This window comes from Lepus europaeus, chromosome X (assembly GCF_033115175.1).
Source record: "Lepus europaeus isolate LE1 chromosome X, mLepTim1.pri, whole genome shotgun sequence".
Taxonomy (NCBI): Eukaryota; Metazoa; Chordata; class Mammalia; order Lagomorpha; family Leporidae; genus Lepus; species Lepus europaeus.
This window is the reverse complement of record NC_084850.1, coordinates 67,562,278-67,579,359: the sequence shown is the minus strand read 5'-3', so window position 1 is coordinate 67,579,359 and position 17,082 is coordinate 67,562,278. Positions and strand designations below refer to the sequence as shown.

Below are 17,082 nucleotides of genomic sequence, written 5' to 3'. Positions count from 1 at the left end.
GTGTGTCAAAAAGTATGTTTTACTATGGTGGTTCCCTTACCAAAGTGTTTGACATATTTGCCATGTTGAAAAACAAATCAGAACAAACTCTGGGTTGTCTTGATGATATCACTCCCATACTATTGCATTATACTTAATATCCAGGGAATTGCACATAATGCTGGGAAAAATCATTGAGTGTGCTGCTTATATACATGTCATATGCGTTGCTGTGGGGAGAAAAAAATGTTTTAAGTAGTCAATTCTGAAAAGGAAACTTATTCTCTACTCTGTTTAAATAAATTTCAACCATATTGCAATGTCCCTTATCATATAGAATATAGGAAAGGAAGAAAAATGAGCAATGCAATGAGAACCAAGATCAAGTGAACATTTACTATAGGTCAAGCACCAACACACACATTTTGTATGGATTATATTTTTTAATTTTCACAGCAACCCTATTATGTACACTTATCATTACCATTTTACAGGTGGGAAAGTGAGACACAGAAATTAAAATATTTTGCTCAATATTCCATTGCTAGTTGAATTGAAGACCTGGAATTCAAACCCAAGGCAAAACCTAGAATACAAAAAATAAAAGCCCCAAAGCTATACTGAAATCAAAATTATGTTATTTAACAGGTACACAGCAAATGTTTGTTGAATCAACAGACTGTCCTGAAATCATTAAAACTATACTTTCCCCCAGGGAATCCATACCTAGTTTTTGAGGCATTATTCCTTGGGTACCTATTTAATTGGGTTGCCATTCCCTGAATTAGAATTGAGTCTGATATTGTAAGCAGTCTTCTCAGCCAGAAGCAGGATACGGGCCCAACAGAATGCATTCCAGGTGGAGAGCCAGGGTTTCTAGCGTCTTAGTGTGGGGATAGGGGCAGTCTAATTGCCAGAGACAGAAGCTTATTACAAGTTCAAGAACACAGAACAGGCTACTTGTACTTAAATACTGCTTGCCTCAACATCCACCCCCAACAAAAAGAAAATTGAGAAGTCAGAAAAATGAAAGGTTGATATTTAGAGCCATTAAAATTGAGTGATAGAAAAGTAATTTGAGTCAACTTTTTAAATTGTTAAAATTGTGTCATGATCTTTTGCATTGAAATTTTTTGGAGATAATTGTAGATACAAAATTTTGATGAAAATAACAGAAACACCTGTGTATCCTTTACTCCGCTTCCCCAACGTAACAACTTACAAAACTATGGCACAATATCTCAACTAAGATATTGATGTAAATAATCCTGGATTGATGTTTGACAAATCCAAAATGTATTTGTTAGTCAACCAGAATTCCACTGGAGCTCTGTTCACTATTACATTGATGTGACTCTACATTCCTGTTTCTTGAAGACCATGACTCAAAAAAGTGGCAATCTGTCCTAGAAGATTTAGCTAGGAAGACAGCATGGTCAGGAGATTTTTTTTTCTACTTTGTTTCTATCACTTTCCTCTAAGATAAGCATGCTTCTGCATCTCATTTCTCTATATTAACTTAAGGGTATAAATGCAGGTCCATTGAAAATGATTTTTATTCCTCTGATTATTTCCTTTATCAGTGTTAGGGAACATCTTTCACACTGAGCACATTTTCCAAAAAATAATTGGAAATTTTGAAATAGTGCTGCAAGCCTTGCTTTGCTGAATACATATTGAAAAGAAAAAAAATGTGGAAAAAAAGAAGACAGAATGCATTCCAGGCTTAATGAGTTTTTGTTAGAGATTCAGGTTTCTTCAAGCTCTGAAAATCATCCTAACAAGTCAACTAAATAGTCACATTTTAAACATCAATGCCATTTCCTCACAGGTTGCGAACTGATAGAAATGAATTCATACATTGCTAGTCAACAGAAAGGCATTACTGAAAATCTCAGTGAGTCCTATTTTTAAGCTGGGAACAATTTGGTTACCAAAAGCTCCTACCAGGCTTGTGAAGGTTTTTTTTTTCTTCCTTGTTTAAATCATAATACTCTTAAATTTTCCAACACAAATTTCTGGGCTGGACATGTATTTTCATGCTTGTCTTAGCCACTTCATAAATCTTACATGATGAAATCCAAAGTGGGAGAAGAACCATCACACAAAATTTCCTTGTTTTGGAGTCCGATTTCCAGCATCTGCTGGTTAAGCTTTCCCTCCACCTTAATTCAAGCATAAGCAGTTACTTACTTATTGTAGATTTGTGAGACAGACTAATTCTCTAATGAAGAATGAGCTGAAAGTAAGCAGGGGGAAGAGTTCACATTGCTCAGGTTACCTGCCACTTATCCCCAGTTAGCTATGTGGGGAAAGGAGGGATTGAACTGATTTTTAGAAGCTTGCAATGTGTTTGTTATTTTTTTTAAATATTTATTTATTTATTTGTTTGAAAGGCTGAGTTACAGAGAGAGAAAGATCTTCTATCTGCTGGTTCACTCCCCAAATGGCTGCAATAGCTGGGGATGGGCCAGGCCGAAGTCAGGAGCTAAAGACTTCTTCTGGGTCTCCCACATGGGTGCAGGGGCTTGGGACATCTTTTGTTGCTCTCCCAGGCACATCAGCAGGGATTTGGGTTGGAAGTGGAGCAGCTGGGATGCAAACCTGCACCTATATTGGATTGCCAGCATCACAGACTGCAGCTTAACCTGCATTTATTCTTGCACAATTATTCTTAAATTTTCTTCACAAAAAGTATTCAAAGCTGACCAAACGAGAATTCAGTTATAGGAATTTCTAAGTAAAGACTTTAGTGTCTAGAGTTATAAATCAAGTAACAATTGCATCTACCTCAACAAGGATGAGTAATATTAAAACCGCACAAAGAAATTCTGCATTTGGAGGGGTTTGCACTATGGCACAGTGGTTAAGACATCATAGGGGGCCCAGTGTTGTGGTGCAGTAGGTTAAGACACCACTAGCAACAGCTGGCATCCCATATTGGAGTGCCAGTTCAAGTTCCAGCTATTCTGCTTCCAATCCAACTCCCTGGTAATGTGCCAGAGAAATAAGCAGAACATGGCTCAAGTACTTGGATCCTTTTACCCACATGGGAAACTGTGACTGATTCTTGGGCTCCTGGTCTTACCTTGATCTTGCCTCAGCCATGTGGACATCTGGGGAGTGAACTAGCAGATGAAAGATCTCTTTCTGTGTGTATCTCTCTGTCTTTCTGCTTTTAAATAAAATTCAAATAAATAAATAAACAAATAGATTTCAAAGAAACAATAAAATATATGTAGTGGCTCCCACATTGATAATAGAACATATCTTTAGTACTCATTTAATTGTTAATTGTGTACATTTGTAGTTCATTCCTATCTTATCCTAGGAAGTGTTAGCTCTTTAAAACAAAGTCCTGTCCTTAAACTCTTCTCACCCCACTTTAGCAAAGTCTTGAACATAGTAGACAGTCAATAAATGTATGTTAACTTGAATGCTGTGGCTGTTTTTATTCTGTGGCTATTTTTATTCTGCAAACACACACACACACACATATATATATAATCTGAACATAATTATTCAGCAAAGAAAGTGCTGGATTTTGAAATTCACATAGAGGATAGCTTTAAGCTATTATTTATGGCACCCCATTCTTGTCACTTCTTAATTTCACTCTAAAGTTTGAGCAGGTACTGCACAAGTCTGATAGCCAGAGAAGGGAAACAGGATCAGGGCAAGTGCAGAGTTTAGAGCAACAAATATTTTCTAGTTAAATACTCAGTTTTATTGCAGGTAGGTTGATATTTTATATTTTTTCAAAAAAATTCAAAAAACATGATTGTATACTGTTGGGAGATAATGATATACTCTTTTTACCACTGGGGCCTGAGCTGTGGTATAGCGGGTAAAGCCGTCGCCTGCAGTGCCGCCATCCCATATGGGCACTGGTTCAAGTCCTGACTGCTCCACTTCTGACCCAGCTCCCTGCAAATGTGCCTTGGAAAGCAGTGATAGATGGCCCAAGTTCTTGGGTCCCTGCACCTGTGTGTGAGACCCAGAAGAAACTCCAGGCTCCTGGCTTCAGATCTGCCCCGCTTCTCCCATTACAGCCATCTGCAGATTGAACCAGTGGATGGAAGACTTCTCTCTCTGCCTTTCAAATAAATAAATAAATATTTTTAAAAAGAGGAGCCACCATTGACATTACATATTTCATTGTCAAAGGGGTTAAGAGCAAGCCAGAAAGTAGTCTCTATTAAGCTCTTAAAGGTCTCTGCCCTTAGAGTTCCCTTTTACCTTAATTCATCAAATATGTCAACACTGCCACCACCCCCAGCCGAACAGCTTGGTCATTTTCACAAAATTCATATTAATATGTGTGTGGTGTTATTGCTGGATGGGGTTTGTTGCTGGCATGATGACTATTAGTAAGACACTTTCAATTATTAATTTTGAAGTAATTAGTCTAGAGAGTTTGTCCTAATTGAAATATAGTTTTTCTCCAAAAGGTTCAAAGACAAGTTTGACTAACAATTATATAAATTCATCTTGCTTGCATTTCTCTTACATGAGTTTTAAATGCACAGCTTGATTACTTTGAGATTTGAGTCCAGGTAGTTTGTTTTTAAAAAAGAAACTATTTTCATCTACTTGAGAGGTAAGGGGAGAGATAGAGAGAGAGAGAGAGAGAGAGAGAGATTCCCTCCACTGGCTCACTCCCCAAATGCCCCCCTCCCAACAGCCAGAGCTGGGCAGACTGATGCCAGGAGAACAGAACTTCACTGTGAGCTCTCATTTTGGTGACAGGAGTGCAAGCACTTATGCCATTATCTGCAGCCTCCCAGGAAGCTGGATCAGAGGCAAGGGTGCTGAGAATTTGATTTTGATGTGAGATGTGTGTGTTCCTTGTGGTGACTTAACCTGATGCACTACAATGCCCAGTGCCCCCTACCATGGACTTTCATACTCTTACATTGAAGTGAATAACACCCATGGTATGTACTGCCATTAGTACAGGCAGTCTATTGAAATTAATGAGGTTTGTTGTTTTGTTGTTTTTGTTTTTTGCCTTGACTGAGTTTTGTCATTTTTGGAGATCTAAAATGGTCATTTTATTTATTATTTATTTAAATGACAGGCAGAGTTAGACAGTGAGAGAGAGAGAGACAGAGAGAAAGGTCTTCCTTTTTCCCTTGGTTCACCCCCAAAATGGCCGCCACGGCCGGCGCGCTGCGGCCAGCGCACTGAGCTGATCCGAAGCCAGGAGCTAGGTGCTTCTCCTGGTCTCCCATGGAGTGCAGGGCCCAAGCACCTGGGCCATCCTCCACTGCACTCCCGGGCCACAGTAGAGAGCTGGACTGGAAGAGGAGCAACCGGGACAGAAACCAGCGCCCCGACTGGGACTAGAACCCGGGGTGCCGGCGCCGCAAGCAGAGGACTAGCCTAGTGAGCCATGGCGCTGGCCCTAAAATGGTCATATTTTGTGATTTACATATAGGCACCTTTCCAAAGTGCCTTGGTAGCATAAATTAGAAAGATTATTACTGCCTTTATTTTATTTTTTCTCTTTATGAGTCCTCAAAATTATGCATAAATATAGTTGCACAAAGTGAAAATCAGATGTACAAAGAAAGCTCCAGAAAATAAAATAATTTCAAGTTAACAATTTAAAAAAAAATTCACTTGTTCAAATGTATCTTTAATCTACTGAAAACAAAGCTAGTTCATCTTCTAATTCGACAGAAGATATCAAACTAGGACATGCAGAAATACAGCGCTAAGAGATAAAATACATTATAGGTCTTGATCTTATCAGTTGAACTCCCACTGTAGATGACAGAATTCTGCAATGCCTTCCACACCAACTTCTGTAGCTCTGCCCTAAGGAGGGTGCTGGAACATCCATAGAGCCAAAACTTCCCACTAGTCCCTGGACAACAATGGGAAAGGGACTCAAGGCAGATCAAAGAACCGCACTGAAAAATTACTTTAGTTTCACTTTTAGTGTAAAATCTGGAGGACTGCAGGTTCACTCTTCCAAGAAATAAAACAGAAAATGAAGGTGGTTAACAACAGTAATTTTATTTAGAATTTCAACCACTCTCACTGCAAAGGCTCTGAATTCAGAATTTCAGGTTAAATATACTCAGCTCCTTTTCCGTTGCTGAAAGGAAATCATTGAAAACTGCTGTTCACTGGGGAGCAAGTGGAGTCCCATTCCTTAACAGTGGCTACTGTACATGGTTGTAAACAGACACAGAACCTGATTATTCAAATATATCTAACAAATATGATTTCCCTAGGCCACTACAGATTCAATAGAGACCTCCGTCTTTGATTCTGACTTCTGTCAAATATCATATATATTTTAATAGGAAAAAAGCTGATATTAATTAAATATGAATACTAACAACACCTGTACAGGTAAACTGCAAATAACAAAACATTAAGAAAAGTATTATTTCTTTGTGCAATGAGTTCACCCAGTAGCTTTTTCTGAATCTTGGAATCACGTGTCATTGAAGCTCTACAAACTATTTCTCTGCTCCATATTCTTCTGTTTATTGTGATTTAAAAATATGATATCAAGCAATAATCTTTGCAGGTTATATGGGTATGTATGTGAACATCTGTGCTAAGATTTAAAGAATTATGGTAGGAAAAATTTGTTACCAGATAGAAATAAGGTGGAAGAAATCTCTTTATAATATTGGGATACTAACACTCAATTTATAAGCATACATTTTTAGTAATCTTTTCTACTCCCATGAAAGGGAGACAAAGTGGGGACTAGTCTCCATTCTGGCCAAATCTGGAAGATAATTAGTCACATTATAATGGAATTCTACATTATGTGAAAATTAACTGTGGAAGATGCAAAGCAATCAGTATTAAAAATGTTTATATGACCCTTTTTCCTCCTAGGAACTGATGCTAATAAAACAAACATTGTTTACAAGATGACAATGCAAGCAATCAATTCACTGGAGTTGAAGAAAAGATCACTCAAACTAGGATTTTTGATATTATAAAGATAAAACAAGAGTTTGATAAAGTGTTTTCCCTTTTTTCAATTGGCTGCATAAAAATAGTGTGGACACAGCTTGAGTAACTGGAAAGATGAAAAAACACACCTGATGAACTGGTCAATGAGTTGATCTCTTTGTTTTCTGTCTTTGAACACAATCTGCTTTCTGTTAAAATCATCTTGCCTATGTGCAAGTGAGAGGGAGAGCAAAAAAATAGAGGGGGAGCACGTTTTTACTTTTGGATATGTGTCTACATACACATACGTATATTAAGAACTATAGAGTTTCACTCCAAAGTACGCTATTCCATGATCCCCTCCCACAGAGGGTGAAGATATCTTATATTAAAATCCTTTTGGTAGTTGAATAAACTAGCCCCCTTTGAAGACATCCAAGATGAACCAGTCTTATATCAGTATTCCTTGGTAACAAATAATGTTGCGAAGAAACAACTCAGTGTTCTGGCTAGCAAGTTAAATAATATGTGAAGAGGTGTATGTTCTATACTCTTGTTTATGGAAGCAAGCATAGTGACATAATATTTTTTTTAACTGGGATACACAAAGGTTTAATTTTACAGATTCTATTTACAAGGGCAGCAACCTATGTCCTTTTGTAGAATTTCCTTCCTTACTTCTTTGAGGTTGCAGAAATTAACTGGATTTTACTTTTCAGACTGTACTCATACTCTTTTAAATAATCCCCTAATTTCAGAGAATGTTCCACCAGCAGTGCTCTTAAGCAAAGGTACTTTTAAAAATGTTATTAAAAAAAAAACCTTAATTGAGTTCAAATATATTTTATATTCGCTGTTTTTAACGCTTCAAAAATTAACATCTGTAAGTGAGTAAGTTTGAAGATTGCTATTTTATAACTACTATGGGGGCATCTGTAGAGAATGTTCTATTCTTATTTTACTGAATTGATGAATGTGAGTGACATCAATTCAAATGGTATTATTTTGCATTCTTACTTTTTCTTCCTTCCAAGACTTGTTTTAAAAGGGTCACATCTTTGGATTTGTAAGTGCCAAGTCATGGAAATAATTTCTACAATGCTATGGTTCCATATGTGCCTTTAAAGAGATCTGACAGATGGAAAAACACATTCTTCATTTGGGAAACTACTTTTTAGCCCTAACGTTTTTCTTCTCCATTCTATTTCTGATTCTCCCTATTCCTAACAAAAGGTATTTTGAATAAAATGTTTCTTAAATATTTCTTCTTATAGCCTACTGGCAATTAAAGGAACAACAGCAGCCTGGCTTGGGAGCAAGGAGAAATGCTAAATACTTCCAAGGGAACCGTGTTTGATTTTATTAAAGACAAATACAGTTCATTCTCTAATTTAGGCAACAGTTTTCTCTACCTACCTTTTTCTTTCTTTTAGTATAAGAAACCACTTTCCAAGGATAATACTTTTCTTCCTTTATTATTGAAAAGAGAAATGTTATTTAGTTGTTTATTTCTTTTTTGTTATGCATGCAGAGGGACAACAACCATGTAGACAACACACACACTCTGCATGCTTGGTTCTCAAATTTGAGTTTGTTCATATATCTGAATGTTTTATTGCTCTGATTTGACATTGGGGATGAAATTTTATTGCATTCACCCCAGTATGATTATTATTATTCATTTTGAACCCACTAATTTTTATATCATGACAGAGAGCCACTGTTGTGAGGACCTGTGGCAAACTGGGCACAAAGTTGCTTCTCCTACTGAGATCTTGGTTGGCAGCAAGAATTGTAGCTATCTCAACAAGGAAAGCCCCAGGCAGAGCCATCAGCATCTCCTGACTTTTAAGGAAAATATTATGTTTATTACACACATAGAAATTGATAAGATTTCCTAAAGGACAACTAGGCCTTGGTTACATTTTAGGATAAAAAATAAAGGGAGTAAAGGAAGCAAGTTTGATAAATATGGAAAATATATGTATGAATAATATATATCAGCAAAATATACAGGTAAATAGTGATGAATGTCTATATCTTTATATTTATCTCCTAAAACATCTACACATGGTTCTATTAAGTAGTTTAGGATACACTGCAACTTGGTTTCTGTATACAGTTCTCTAGGAAGGAAAACTAAGACTTTTTAATCAACTTAAAATTTGTATTTGATATTGAGTAAGAAGGAGGTTGGTTGATATGAACAGTAAGAGAACCTACAGGTATATGGCTATGGATTTTGTGCTTGTAGGTATATCTCTATGAAATCAACATTGTCTAGAAAAAGAGATAATGCCCTTGAGTATCCACATAACATGTGGTATATTTCTTATACAGTACACACATGTATAGTGCACTATGCATCTGTAAATCATTAAGCAATCTCAAAAATGCAAGACATTACATGTGATAACCATTACCTATTAGAGTGATTAAATGGTTTTGCTCTGTCCAACACCAATAACAAAACACCTATCTCAAATTTTGAATTGAGGAGGGCTTTACTTATGGAAAATTGTAGGTAAATATTTTACTTATTGCTTAATATGCATCTATCAAAAAGTTGAATAATGAACGTATAATCAAACCTTTAAAACAGAAAAGAACTTGAGACAACATCAGAATAGGTCCCTTATTTTAAGGATGGTCTTGTGAAAGAAAATAACATGTGAATGGGAGGAAGAGTGTAATAAAAAAAAATCTTACTCCCAAACGTCTCAGTGTAATATTTTTTCATCGCCCAAACTCAAGTAAGAATGGACAAAATTCAACCTTACTGGGAAAAACAGTTCACTGGGATCCTGGGCCCAGAGAGAGACTTAAGAAGAGCACTTCTCTTTACACACAATCATCTCCCCATCCCACATCAGGGCAATGGGGCAATGGGGGATCCCATATCAGAGGAATGGGCAGGAATGGGGAGGAAGAAGGTGAGTGCAGCCAGGCAAGATGAAATCCCAAGCAAACTCTCAATCCAGTTTCAGAAAGAACACATTAAGAGAAGGGTCTATCTATTTGAGAGAGAGAGAGAGAGAAGGGGGAATTGGGTAGAGAGAGAGGGAGGGAGACAGAGAGAGAAGGTTGGGGAATCTATCCTTTTGGAAAACATTAATAAGATTGCACCTTCTGAAATGAAATCTGCCCCCCCCCCCCTTCACTGATTTCCCCAGCCATTTCACACTAATCTGGGTGTTTCTTGTGTGAGTGGGAGCCCGAGCAGGCCGCCTTGTATATGTGTTTGTGTGTGTGTATGTGTGTACTCCAGGGCTGAGCTGCAAGGCCAAAAGTCAAAGGAAAAGAATCAAGAATCAAAACAATGACTAATGATTTCCAACCTGAAGCAAAGCAGACGCGCTGCTCACCCGGAACGTGCCTCTGTTTAAACGCTCCACTTCACACAGCACACAATACAGCCAGAAGAAAACACACACACACACAAACACACACACATACATATCCATACATAGAGAGAGATAAATGTACTTATGTTTTTTGGAAAAATGTTTTATTTAAACCTTTTTAATCTTTTACAACAATAAAATATTGCGTCAATATAAACCCCTTGACTAAAACTGTTCACATCAAACATTACAGCGAATTGTTTTCTTTTTGACACCCAACTCATCTTTGAAAGAATTTCCTTTTAAACACAATGCAGAATTTATTGAAAATAAATAATTGTTGGCAACTGCAATAGGCAATTTGAATAAAATAGTTGAAAAAGCAACTCTTAATGAAAATAGCGTTTATTATACATCAGTTACTAAATGAATAAACTAAATGATCTTTTTTAAATTAATAACTTCAAAAACGTTTAATATACAAAACTGTACAATTATAAAGTCGGCAGAAATATTTGGGTTAACTCAGGTTTGAACCATAGCATTTAACTGCAAAGAAAAAAAATTGGAACAAACAAAATACCCCCAAACAGTTGTAAAACATGAAGTCAATTCGGAAAAAAAAAAAAATCCCAGAACTAAAGCCTAAGTACTAACAGAATGCAGAGGCTTGACAACAAAAAGTATAAGTGTCCGGGATTTGAATTAACACATGCTCTTGGACCTGCAGCTGGGGGAGACACAGTGTGATGGACCAGAGGCCTGGCAGCCCATACTAGCGCATCCTCGAAATGGGGCCCAGGGCTTTCTGGTCCTTAGGTAGTTTGAAGCTTTGTCTACCGCAGCTGCTCCTGGAAGCCAGGCAGGGTGACCAGCCCAGGCGTGTGGAGTCCCCAGCCAGGTCCCGCCGGCGGCGGCTGGGTGTTGGGTGGTTGACCGGCCCCACACATGGGTGCTCGCTGGGAATGAAGTGCACCTGTGACGGCATGTGGACATGAGGGCTAGCAATAAAGCCACAGCAACTGCATATTTTTGGGATCTCTACATAGCCTAGCGAGATTTTTTTGTAGTTTTGTTTTTTGTATATAGTAATACAATACACACATCTATCTACACACACACGTTTGCACTCGCACGCACGCACCCACGCACAGAGACACATACACACAGAGAGATAAAAAAGCAGGAGCCCAGCCGCCCCCAGGCGCTCGCTAGCTCGCTCGCTCGCCGAGGGCTTCCACCAACTGTGCTTGTCAGAGAAGCCGAGAGGGCTCCCAACACACAGACAGCGGCTGGACCAGAATCCCTGTGACCTTTGCCAATCCTTTCATTGTCGTTCTGCACTGAGCAGAGAGCGCCTTATCCCCCTTTTCACCCCACCACCCCTCCCTGAGGATTTCTTCCTTCCAGGACGGGCGAAGAAGTGGAGGTGAACCAAACTGGGAGGCGCTGGCCCAGTATGTCGCCAGCGTCCCTGGGTCGTGGTCTCCAGCGAAAGCAATCGCTTGTGAAGGCAGTCTTTCGTCTAGGAGGGCCGAGGTGGGGTCGCGCGGGCTGTCGCCCTGGAGAGACTGCGGGCCTGTGGGGAACTTCGCTCGCAGGCATCCCGGACTGCAGTGAATTCGGAACCCCCCAATCACTCAGGCCACCTCTTTTTAGACCGGCGCCGCCGCCGAATCCTTCGCAGGCACCTGGATCTAAGCTGTGGAAGCCTGCAGGGGTTCCACAGTTCTGGGAGGGAGGGCCAAAAGCTGCGATATCGCCTCTTCTACTTCGCGCTAGTTTGCAAACCCAATCGGGTTGCCTATTGTGCCCAAAACAGACACTCCAACCCCCGGAAAAATATATATATATATAACCAATATCATCATCGGCAACCCCCTCCATTGTATCCTCCCTTCTCCATACAGATTTGGGATGGGAGTAGGTGGGTGGGTAGGCATCTTCCCTCCTCCTCCTCCTCCTCCCAGCCTCCCCTCCCTTTTCTAAGCAATTAAAAAACCATCAGCTCAATGAAGGAATAATAATAATAGCAATAATAATGTGGAGTGGTCGATTAGATACAAATTATCTCACAAATATTGTGTACAGCTTGTAGTAAAACACCGCAGACATTTAGAAACGCTATAGAAGTTTTAAAAAATGCAAAACTAGTCTATTGTAAAACAGATTTCACCTGAAATACAGCTGCTATAACCAAGGCGCTGGAAGGTTATTCAGAGGCACACATCTGTCTTCCCACCCCTCTCCCCCTCCCCTCCCCGCCCCCACATTATCCCACTCCTTGCTCTTCCTAGAGAGGAGTGACCCAAACAAATCTTACTCAGAGTAAACAATATGTACCGCTCAACAGAAAAGGTTGGAAGGGACTGTGCGCATGGCAGGGAATATGAGGTTCCCGCCTGGACTGCTTAATGTAAGTGTGTATATGCGTTGAGTAGCCTGAATAGGAGCGTGAGTGTGTGTTTTCTTTCTCAACATAAGTTAATACCCCCCCGTTAGAAAGAAAGAACGAATCAAGGAAAGAGAGGAGAGGAGAGGGAGGAAGGGAGAGAGGGAGGGAGGGAGGGAGGGAGGGAGAGAGAGAGAGAGAGAGAGAGAGAGAGAATGAATCAGAGAGAGAGAGAAAGAGAGCAATAATAAAGAATGTTAGAGTGAAAGGAATAGAGGGAAAGAAAAAGAAATCCGCGCTGCTCCCAGTGCGGCCGCCGTCTCCTCACTTCCTCCAGTCAGAGATCATGGCAGGACGTGTCTGTTTTCACGGTGTGCGAATAAACCTCATGCGGCTGCTGGTCCCCTGGTGGAGTCATTCTTTTCTCTTTTTGTCTTCGATTACAGAACCAGACACGCACCACTTCTTTCTCCAACTGGAGGCTGTCTGCCAGCGAGGAGATCTCCTGCGCGGCAGGCTTGGGACACTTGAGGAAATGCGTCTCCAGTACGCCCTTGACACTCACCTCGATAGAGGTTCGCTTCTTGCGCTTGCGGCCCTGCGCAGCGATCTTGTCAATGCTGGTCGGACTCCCTGTGGACGAATCCGCCTCCTCCAGCCACTTGTTCAGCAGAGGCTTCAGCTTGCACATATTCTTGAAGCTCAATTGCAAGGCCTCGAACCTGCAGATGGTGGTCTGCGAGAACACGTTGCCGTACAGTGTACCCAGCGCCAGTCCCACGTCGGCCTGCGTGAAACCCAACTTGATTCTTCTTTGTTTGAATTGTTTGGCGAACTGTTCCAACTCATCCGAGGTTGGCGTCTCCTCGTCCGAGTGGTCCTGGCAGTGGTGTGAGCCCAGTTCGCCGTGGTCCGGAGGCTCTCGGAGGACCGGGTGCAGGCTCTGTGCAGAGGCGGCGGGCGGCGGTGGGGTGAGCGCCCCGTGCTCCAACATGCCGCTCACCGTGAAACCCGGTTGCGAGTACACGTTGAGGGGTTGACCGCTTGACGTGATGGACGGGTTTGGAGCCGGGCTCGCCCCCCAGGCGTTCGGATGGTTAGTGTGCGGCGAGTGATGGGCTACGTGTGGAGAGCGGTGATGGATGATCGCACCCAGTTGCAGGTCTTCACGCCCAGGCTTCACGTCCTGCTGGTCCAGGGGGCTAGTGGCCAGTGTGGAGGACCACGGGCCCCCGTCGCTCAGACTGGTCACCCAGTGATGCCCGAGGGGATGCCCATTGCTGGGAACTCCCTGCAAGTAATCACTTTGGAGAAGTTTCTGAGGGTTTCGGAAAGGACTCCCCTGCTGCATGCCCGCAGAGTCCGCATGGACCAGGGAGCTGGAACTGAGAATGCTGTAGGGATTCGAGGCAGCTGTGGCCATGGTCGATGAGGATCCCCTACTAGTTATAATGTGGCAAAGGGAGCAGCTTCAGCCTTTGACATCTACGGTGCGGGGGAGCCAAGGCAGCTAGCGCGGGTTACCGGCACCCGCCGCGACCAATTGGAGCACGCCTCTGCCTGACCAGGCATGAGCACCGCCAATGGCTGCGCAGGAGGCTGAGCTCGCTTTCCAAATTAGGCTGCTTTAGCTCGGGAGTTTCAGCGAGACCCAAGCAGGAAGTGAATCAGTCTTTCGGCTCCATTGGCTGCCTGGTGCAGAGTGGCGGTGGTTCATTTGATTAACCCTTTCCCTCCCTTCCCCCCCCCCCAGACTAGGAGGGTGTTTGTGGTGGAGGAAGAAGTAAGAGAGGGACATGTTTGTGTGTGTGTTGGGGGTGGGTGGGGTGGACAGGGGATAAGGCGACAAATGGGTTTTAGAACTCTTTTTGATTTAGATTTACCTAAATAAAGAAAAAAATACAAGTTTCAATGTCATTTTGATCTTAGTGCATAGGGGTTTTTCAGAATCGCTCAGCGCTCTGGGTTAGTTGTCTGCCAGGGGCTGTAAAACAAAGCGTCGCTAGAAACTTTGAACAAAGTACCATCTTCTGTAAGACTCTAAATCAACGAAGTTGAGGTCTATGATACTAAAGAACTATTACAATTTATTTTTATTTCATTTTATCAACGGTAAGAGACTCGATATCAAGATCTGAAAGCGTCTAGGAAAAGATTGCCAAATTCACCTGGAAAAATTTATTTAAGCTATGAAGAACTGAAAAATCTCTGTGAAAAGAAAGTCTAACGTAATACTGGCAAAATTATTCTGTTGAAGTTTGCTCCCCAATCCAGCTGGTCAACTGGAAGCCGTGCTTTACTACTGCTCCATATGAGCTCCCATCAGAGGTGCCAGAACTTCTGTCAAAGGCGCTGGTTGCTGAAGCCGGCAGCCCTTACGCTCATCCCCAGTCACTCAGCGGGCTCACTTCCACAGGTACACAGAAAAATATTCAGGACACCGTTCTTGATGCTGTCCCTTTGGAAAACTGCTTTTAACACTCTCCCACACCTCAACTGAAGAAACACGAATCATTTAATGTGCTCTAGAAATTCAGAGCGTGAAATGATGGGTTGCTTGACATCAAGTATCTTCAGCTCTCCCCAGTCCACATCGAGTTTGAATTTGTTTTCAGCTTGGGAAGACAGGGCTGCTTTTACATTTTGTTTAGAAGAAAAGAGATGAAATAGTTATACTCTAAGCTTTTGTAAGTTAGGGAAGGGCAAGTCTGTGTGCTCCACAGCCCCGCGCAAAGGCGTTGCTTGGAAGCAGAGTAGGGGGAAATGCAAAGATTTTAGATTTGCTCTAGCTGGGAAAAGGAAACACCCGATACCCAACGCTGTCTTCTGAAGTTAAAAAAATGACCTTTCATTGCATAATTTTGGAGGTAACCTAGCTGTGTAATTATATTTGCACTTACAGAAGACGGCATCAGAGTTCCCTTATTGGTTTGAAATTCCATTAAATATATTGCAAGAGCTCCTAGGTTAAGCTTGATTTAAATTTGCATACATTTTCATATATTTAGCAGAAATAAAAGAAGGCTTGCAGCTACCAGAAAGTCATTAAGGCATTAGTTTCTCTAAGAAGACAGATCTGAAGAAAATGCAAGAAAATAAGAAAAAAAATAAAAACAAGGTGAGCTTATTCTGCCATTCCTTTATATAGCTAAACAGCATCTATTTCCTGTGAAATGAGTGATTTCTTATGAGAGCACAGAGCAAGAGGGGCTGGTATTGGTAAATGTAAACGTGTCTATTAGACAGGAAAACCTAGTATCTGCTTGAGATCTATTTCTTTCGATCTTAAAAAAAAACACTTAGTAATTATTGGTATAGAGGACCATTTGCCACCTCCATCCCCCCTCCCTGATTGAAATTGTACTTTCATTTGCTGATATCGTATTGTAAGGGCTTATCTGCTTTTAAACCAGAAATTGATTTTTCTTTCTCTCTCTCTCTCTCTCTCTCTCTCTCTCTCTCATCTTCTGCTAAGGAACATCATTTCTTACTGCCAAATGTGTGCATCTTACTTTGTAAGAATGCAATGTCATTTGGGAATGAATTGGTTTCCAAAGAAAAAGGAAACTGTTAATAATCAAACAAAAATAAAAGTTTTTTGGTGCTCTGTTGGGCTGTCTGTTTGAGGATCCATTTGCCGGTCTGTGTCAGGTCAGTTTAGAGGTCAGAAAGAAATGCATTGGAGAAATAGTACATGCAAAATGATCATGATCATTGCCATGTTGTTGGTAGGTTCCCAACCCCCACCTTGCAGCTGCGTTTGGGTGAAAGTGTTGCTAATCTTAGTCTGGCTAAGCAGGGGTTTAAGGTAATTATCAACCGATGAGGCTTTTGCATGAAAAGGGGATATTTTTCCAATTCTGACTTGCCTGAGTTCTTACAATCAACCTTCCTCTTGCTCACAGCCTTTGCTCCAGGTACCCAGTTTCGCCAGCCCTGCAATTGTGGTTCAGACCATTTGCCCAAGGTTGGGGGTGGGTGGGTGGGTGGGAGTAGCAAGGAGAAGGCATCAGAGCCCAAGGCATCAGGTTTTTCTGCACCGTTGTTTTGCAATCTTTAATGTAAGAATAGCTGTTGTTAGGAGCAGAAATCATCATCATTGTCATTCATTCTCTCTCTCTCTCTCTCTCTCTCTCTCTCTCTCTCTCTCCTTAAAAAAACTGTTCTCATGAATATAGATACCACCTATTGAATTCAGTTGCAATCACATCCTTTATCAGCTGTGATAGAAATCGTCTCTTGTATGTAAAAAAGGTGTTTTGTTTTTTTGAAGAAAATATCTGCATATAGTCAAATCTTCTTGCTGTTCTAACTAATCTACTGGAGAGGTTTCCTTCGCCCTCTCCTGCCAGTCTAACTTCCCAAGTGTAACAGATGCCGCTCTCAAGCGCTCCTTTCTGCGGCTTCTCTTTATTCAGCCTCACATATTTCTCCCCATGA

At 41.1% G+C, this 17,082-nt stretch overlaps 1 protein-coding gene across 1 annotated transcript; it reads right to left on the bottom strand.

Annotated features, from left to right (window-relative positions):
- Positions 1–12,979: 12,979 nt before the first annotated feature.
- On the bottom strand, positions 12,980–14,065 carry POU3F4 (POU class 3 homeobox 4). Its single transcript, XM_062184274.1, has one exon. The coding sequence runs from the start codon at positions 14,063–14,065 to the stop codon at positions 12,980–12,982; it is 1,086 nt and encodes a 361-aa protein (XP_062040258.1).
- Positions 14,066–17,082: the final 3,017 nt, after the last annotated feature.